General features: G+C 43.5%; 1 protein-coding gene across 1 annotated transcript; it reads right to left on the minus strand.

Moving 5' to 3' along the window:
• Positions 1-1,821: 1,821 nt before the first annotated feature.
• LOC110451276 (uncharacterized protein K02A2.6-like) lies at positions 1,822-5,859 on the minus strand. The gene has a single exon (XM_021499195.1). It carries the CDS (start codon positions 5,857-5,859, stop codon positions 1,822-1,824), a length of 4,038 nt encoding a protein of 1,345 aa, XP_021354870.1.
• Positions 5,860-8,074: the final 2,215 nt, after the last annotated feature.

Below are 8,074 nucleotides of genomic sequence, written 5' to 3' on the forward strand. Positions count from 1 at the left end.
CACATGTTAATTCTGGGGCGACTTTATTGATTGATGTTAATTGTGGGGCGACTTTATTGAAAGTCATTTGAAAAAAATCTATCGTACGACGTTTCGTCTACAAAATGTACAATCTCAGCGTTACCGTGTAAATGTAACAAGTTTTACCTGCCAGCTAGGATGATTACATTTGGCATGGAGGTTCCTGTGGGGTATTCTATTGATTAAGTTAAAAATAATAAATAATTTCAATTTTTTGGAAGGAGTAGGGCGATAGGGACCAAAATTGGCTCAGAAAATATAGATTTTTGAAATTTCATTTTGTAAACTGCAATAGGAAATGAAGTTTTCAAAAGCGATATTTTTGACTAAAATTTCGTGCATGATAACGCCATAAATTTGGGAAAATGGAAAAATGTTTTTTTTTAGGGCGAAACAACCCGGAACCCACTGATTTTAGTACCTCAACAGGATGTACCAATTTGATACAGTGGAAGTAGCCAGGAAATATTGCAATTTTAAGGCAATGACTATTTAGAACTGTGTTCATACTGAATCTACATGGCATTTATTGTCATGGAATGTCATGGCTCTCAGCACATTATTGACATTTGGCCAATACACTGTCTCGTCTCTGATCCAATTACTTGGAACAGTCCCTTCATGTTCCCTCCCTTCTTCCTTCCAGACCGCCCGTACCCAAAGCATTCTGAAAAGAAAAGAAAAACATAACGATTTGACAGGATTTGACAAATTGTTTATAAAAAAACTAAAACTTGTGAGAATGATAAAACATAATAAAGGTAAAGACTGTATTGCTCACCTGAATATGTTTAAAATAATTGGTATGAAGTAATGAGATATAGCGAGAACAAACTTCAAACAGCCCCACGGGGGTCATACCCACCGTTTATACAAAATTCCCCTTTCTCCAAGGATACTCCAGACTAAATCAGAATAAAATATCTTAATCCGGATGGTCGAAGAAGGATTTTAAAGGTTTGACGTATATTTCCCCTATTGGGTTCTGCCCCCAGGGGACCACACCCCATCATTTATACAAAATTGAGTCCCCTTGGGCCAAGGATGCTCCGGACCAATTTAGTCAAAATCTACTTGGCCGTTCAGGACCAGTAGCGTTTTATAGGAAAAGTTGACGACGTATGCTGCGGTATGGCATAAGTTCACCATTAGCTCACCTGGTCCTTCATCGCCGATATTCGCTTTCCAACTTGGCCAATCGGATTATTTGCAGATTTCACTAATTGTTTTAAAATCTGGAGGTGATACTCCAATGGAAATGCCGAAATTGAGTTAAGTGAACACTGGAATATCATTACGTCATTGGCAAGGTGTTTTAGACCATGTACAAGGAAGGACTCCGAGTAAATATCTGGACTATTGTCTACAAAAAAGTTCAGCAATTGTCCTGCATAGCAAAGATAAGTGTAATATATTCGTCCGAGTTCCCGGAGCGGTGACAGACAACCGAACACATCAATGGCTGCTCACGTTCTGCTCTTTATTCGGAACACACATGTGACGGGGTACAATACATTGATAACAGAAAAGGTGTTCCGGGAGGTACTGAAAAACATTAAAGATGCTGACCTCGCAATATTAAACTTACTGAATTCACTACATTCCTCCCTTTCTAATTGAAGAATTTAAAACAAATTTTCAAAAGCTAGACAATGGTAAACCAATTAAACCTTTCCCTACATGGAACTCAAACAGTTCCATCTATAATAGAACCAAGTCTCTGCAGCACTTAACTTTCACTGAACATAACAAATTAGCTTACAGAATTAACTCCTGGAATCTGTTTACACGAAACAAAGTTCACAAGTCCAGCTTATGGGGAGCTCGTCGTTCCCGAGCTGGATAGCGTCTCTCTGGTTGGGGAGTCGCGACACTTGTACGCGCGGGTGTTAACGCGATTTCACTAGGTTCTGCAATAACCTTGGGGGTACTAGGTGAAACGTTCACCATTGGTTTGTCCTCAATCTTAATGTCAGGAAGATCACTCGCGATTGGATTTTCTTCAATCGGAATGGTTGTTGGGCAACTCACAATTTGTTGGTCATCATGTTGAAACGGTTCAACATTTTCCTCACCCGTAGCCAGGATATGGTCCACATGCACATACCTGAATGTTCTACCGACACGTATCAAGTACGTCAAAGGTCCCAATTGTTTCACCACAGATCCTACGATCCACTTTTCCTTCCCTCCACGGAAGTTTCGAACACGTACAGACTGGTTACGCGAGAATGTCCTAACGCGAACACGTCCCTTGTCATGGTGTTTCTTTTGAAATGCCTGTTGAAGGCTGACTCGCTTTCCCAAGTTAGGCTTGAGCAAGGTAAGTTTAGTACGCATTTGCCTCTTTAGGAAAAGTTCCGCTGGTGAGACACCAGTCACCGTATGCGGTGTAGCGCGGTACGTGATAAGAAAGTTGGCCAGTCTGTGCTTGATTGATAGAGACTTATCTCCATCTAATACTTGTTTTAACAATGTTCGTTTCAGGATCTGCACACTGCGCTCAGCAGCTCCATTAGAGGCTGGGTGATAGGGTGCCACCAATGTGTGTTTTACCCCATTCTGCCTCAAAAACATCTCAAACTCTGATGAGATAAACTGTGGTCCGTTGTCGGACACTATCTCCTCGGGGAGACCATATGATGCAAACAGCGAACGCAATACCTCAATGGTCTTGGTTGATGTCGTGGTCGACATATCCACACATTCTAACCACTTCGAATGACTGTCGATAAGGACTAAGAAGTATTGCTGGTCCTTCTCCGCAAAATCAATATGGAGTCGCTGCCATACGCGGGTTGGCCAACTCCAGGAATGGAGTGGTGCTGTCGCAGGAAGATTCCGTACTGACTGACACACACTACAAGCACTAACTTGCTGTTCAATTTCCTGATCGAGACCTGGCCACCATAGGTAACTACGAGCTAAGGCTTTCATCCGACAGATACCTATGTGTTGATCATGAAGATCGGCAAGTAATCGTTCACGGTACGCAGGCGGAATGATAATACGGAGTCCCCACAGGATACACCCCTGCTCAGTCGACAACTGCTCTCTGCGTTGAAAGTAGGGTTGGAGCTCCGTGTCTGTTACATGGTTTGGCCATCCGCTCAGAACGTAGTCCAGCACGCGCGACAAAATCGGATCTTTCCGTGTTGCTCGACTAATATCTTCGGCTTCCACCGGAAGTTCATCTGCATGTGAAAATTTGAAGATGGCTGCCTCCTCGGGCTCTATCTTCCCCTGAACCGGTAATCTCGAAAACGCATCAGCGTTACCGTGTTCTGCAGCCTTCCGGTATACAATGTCATACTGGTACGCAGACAAAATCAATGCCCAGCGCTGCATGCGAGCTGCTGCCAGAGTTGGCACTCCAGTTTTTGGTCCCAGGATGGTCGTCAATGGTTTATGATCTGTAACTAGTGTAAATCTTCGACCATACAGATATTTGTGAAATTTCTTCACACCAAAGATGAGTGCTAAGGCCTCTTTCTCTATTTGTGCATAGTTCTTTTCACTAGGAGCCAGGGTACGCGAAGCGAACGCGATGGGTCTTTCCTCGCCATTATCCATTATGTGCGATATAACAGCACCCAATCCGTAGGCCGACGCGTCACATGCCAGCTTCAATGGTTTGTTACCATCATAATGCACTAACACAGTGTTCTCTGAAAGTCTTTCCTTACACTTCCGGAATGCTGTCTCACATTCACTGGTCCATTTCCATGACTGTTTTTTTTGTAAGAGTTCATGCATTGGTTGCAAGGTTGTTGACAAGCTAGGTAAGTATGACCCATAATAGTTCAGGAGCCCCAAAAAAGACTTCAACTCTGTCACATTGGTTGGGCTGGGTGCTTCCCTAATGGCCTCTACTTTGGCTGTGGTTGGGTGCGAACCTTCTCGGTTGATCATATGGCCCATGTATTCAACCTCATCTTCCATGAACTTGCATTTATCAGTCCGTAAACGGATGTTATGATGGTCCAGACGTTTTAACACTTCTTCCAGTGTTGCGAGATGCTTCACCTTGGTAGGGGCGGTAATCAGGATATCATCAATCCTGCACAGGACATTATCCAAGCCCTGTAAGATCTGATCCATGACTGCTTGAAAAATCGCGGGAGCTGAGGACACTCCAAACGGCAACCTATGATATCTATACAACCCCAGATGGGTGTTGATGGTCAGGTACTGTTCGGAATCACTGTTCAACAATAACTGTTGATAAGCTTGCGATAGATCAAGTTTGGTAAATTGTTCTCCCCCTGCTAACTGTGCAAACATGTCATCAACATTTGGTAATGGGTACTGCTGCTCATCCAGACACTGATTGACAGTAACTTTAAAATCACCACATAACCGTATAGACTTGTCCGTCTTTGGAACAATCACGATGGGCGTAGCCCAGTCACTGCGGTCTACTTTGCTTATAATTCCCTGTGACTCTAGTCGGTCGAGTTCCTTCTCGAGACTCTCTCTAAGTGCAAAGGGTACTGGTCGTGCTTTACAGAATATCGGTTTCGCGCTCGGGTCTATGTGTATATGTGCCTTAAAATGTTTTATTGTCCCCACATCCTTTTGGAACAAATGACTGTACTTGGACTTCAGCTCCTCCACTCCGACTGACGGACGACTGGTAGGTTCCTTTGATACCGAATGAACACGGAAAACCTCTTTCCAATCGAGCTTGATAGTCTTCAACCAATTCCGGCCAAGCAAGGAAGGCTTATCTCCCCTTGCTATAATCAAAGGTAAAGTCACATGTTGATTTCCATACCTGACTGGTACATCAACCTTCCCCAACAACTCCACTTTGTCACCACTGTAGGTTTTCAACTGTACTGAAGTTGGTTGTAAGGGTAAATTAGTCAAACAGTTTTTGTACAGCTCTTCAGATACAATACTCACAGCTGCTCCAGTATCCAATTCCATCTTGACACAGTTCCCATCTAACTCCATATGAACTTGGTATCCAGCTGTCGAGCCTCGTGCGGTGGACGCTTGAACTATTCCAAACATTCCTAGATCTCGGTCACTACAGGCCCCTTCGACCTCTTGTAAGTACTTAGCCTTGACAGTTTTTTTCTTAGACAAACACATCTTGGCAAGATGCCCAGTTTTTGAACATGCATAACATCTGGCGTCCTTAAACGTACACACATCTGCTGAATGTTTTCCACCACAACGATAACATGGTTTTTTAATATTTGCATTGTCTGTTGTCGATTTCGACTCACCTGCCCTGGGTTTCTTATTAAAATCCCGTTTCTGTTGTCGGGGTCCTTTGAACACTTTGTTTACTTGCCCCGGCACATGCCCTGGTTTCATTTCCGTCGTGTTCCTCGCGGCGGTCTCCATGGCAACAGAAATTTCACAGGCTTTTTCCAATGTCAAATCTTTTTCAGCTAATAGCTTTTTCTGAATGAACTCACTCCGAAGCCCACAAACAAGCCTATCCCTCAGTGCTTGTGACAGAAAGTTACCGAACTCGCAGTGAGCTGCTAGCTTTTTCAAACCCACTACATAATCCGCTACACTTTCCCCCTCCTTCTGACTTCGGTTGTGAAACTTAAACCTCTCCGCGATAACTAACGGTTTTGGCATGAAATGTCCTTTGAGGGCTGTTACGATTTCATCGTACGTCTTCGTACTAGGTAAATCAGGTGTCATTATATTTCTTAGAAGACTGTAAGTCTGAGGCCCCATAACGGCTAGAAATACTGCTACCTTCTTATCCGTGATATCGTTGGCGGCAAAATACTGCTCCATGCGCTCCACATAACACGTGAAGTTTTCAGACCCCTCGACAAATTCGCCAATTTTTCCAACGTGCGCCATGCTGTTCACTGCAAACGGGAGTTCGGAGAATCCGCTCAGCCTCTATGAACATGTGTAGTCCGTTTTTCAACTATCCTCGTCGCCAGTTTGTAATATATTCGTCCGAGTTCCCGGAGCGGTGACAGACAACCGAACACATCAATGGCTGCTCACGTTCTGCTCTTTATTCGGAACACACATGTGACGGGGTACAATACATTGATAACAGAAAAGGTGTTCCGGGAGGTACTGAAAAACATTAAAGATGCTGACCTCGCAATATTAAACTTACTGAATTCACTACAATAAGCTTCTCTCTTCTTATTATCAGAATCCAGGAGAATGGAGACTACTACAGTAAGACACAGAAAGTGACGATAAGCAGTTTTGTGAAGAATTCCTTTCAACACGACAGGTCCGGTGTACAGAAGAAATTGACGGAATTCCGTTGCCTTCCATCGTTCATGTTCCGTGATTGGTCGAGGTTGTCTCGCAAACTCTGATGGCAGTTTCCCAGAAAAGCTAACAAGACTTGAAGAATGTTTTCCTATATGCCGCTGTGACAGCTTACCAGCTTACATGTTGCAGGACCATGTTTGAAAAAGAAAACAATTCATTTCACAATTCCAAGACAAACTTGGTGCATTTAGTCCAAACAGAAGCCTGTTGCACATGGACATTTAGCTTCAGCTAAGGGTGAAATACCAATCTGTTGGTCAGTGTATTCACAACTTTCAAATTTTGTGTCAGTTCTTTCAGGAAAGTCTCCATTGGATATGACCCTGTTGTTTTGCTACGTTCCTTTGATCACACAACGTTCACTCGCATAGTATCCAGTATGTCCCTTTGTGCATTTTATGAATGCCTTTGCAGGTGCTTTTGATAGCAGTATCTCTGAACACTACTCCATTTGCCTGAAGTTTTGCGTACAGAGTCCGGTTTTACTTCAGACCAATTAATACCCTGCAGGTAGGGCGTAAGAATTGTACCTGCTGCCCCCAATTGCATGATCGTAAGAGGCGACTAAATTTGGGACCTTACCTCTTCTCTCCTTTCTATATAACTCTCTTCTTCCTAATGTCTCCCTTGACAATGCCTCACTTTTGGCCATTTGTTGAGCGTTCGCCCCTGTGAGGAAGGCTTTGGGTTCTGTCCCCTGGCCGAGACATACCAAAGTCTTTAAAAATGGTAGTTTATACTCCTGCTTAACGCTCAGCAAATTAGGAGTGGGACGACTGGTTCGCCCGTTGTCAGTATAATGTGACCGGGTGGGGCGTCCTGCTGGGTGTCTTCGGCAGAATGTTTCAGTGAGGTAGCACTATAAAGTCGGCATCAGTTTCGCGCTATCACAAGGAGACAAACACGAACATATCGCAGCCTCCCAAAATACACACACATACACTACACGCATGCATCTGGCACCCAGGGGAGGCCGTCCTTAAATGACCTTAGCTGTTAATAGGACGTTAAACAAAATCAATCAATCAAACATCTCGCCAAAGCATTACTTAAGGAGTCCAACTACAGAAAAAAAACTAAATATCACCAGTGCACACTAGCTTAAGGGTAGCGTCCAACAACTGAACGTTTACATATAATTAGGGTTGTAGGAGTATATTGCTTGCTGGTTTTGTTCAAAGAAGTTTTAGCTGTTCTTATTTGGAAGAATGATACTTAACTCTTGGAAGAATGATACTTAACTCTTCCAAATCATCAGAAGAGATGTCTGGCTTCTGGAAAATTTTGAATGAATTTCTCTGTCACGGCAGGTTGCAGTGTGAAAGTTGTTGGGTTTCCTTCCAATTTCAATTTGAGGAATGTTTGTTTTGCAGTGGTATTCATTTTACGACGAAATGAACAGTGGTTGCACTTGTGTGTTAGAGGAAGGATTGGGGTGTTCACAGGGATTTACAGTTTTTGCATGCATAATGTGCCGTAATCGACACCATGGAGGATTTCTCCTTCTAATGTGTGTTCCAACGACTTGAACACCACGTTCTCCAAGTCCTCTGCATCTTCAAATGTCGAAGTTGGTGAGGTGGAGACGAACTGTTTTTCGCAAGTCTTTGATGGCCAAGTTGATGATCTTATACAAAAGAACTGAAGACAACAGCATCAATGTGGGGAGCCCACAAGGATAGACAACACTGGTCTATTGTGTCTGCAATGGTAGCATTACGCAAAATAAGCTGTGTGCCTGCCCTCGTTGATATTGTTTGGCTGTCTGGGTCTATGT

This window comes from Mizuhopecten yessoensis, unplaced genomic scaffold, assembly GCF_002113885.1.
Source record: "Mizuhopecten yessoensis strain PY_sf001 unplaced genomic scaffold, ASM211388v2 scaffold5913, whole genome shotgun sequence".
Classification (NCBI taxonomy): domain Eukaryota; kingdom Metazoa; phylum Mollusca; class Bivalvia; order Pectinida; family Pectinidae; genus Mizuhopecten; species Mizuhopecten yessoensis.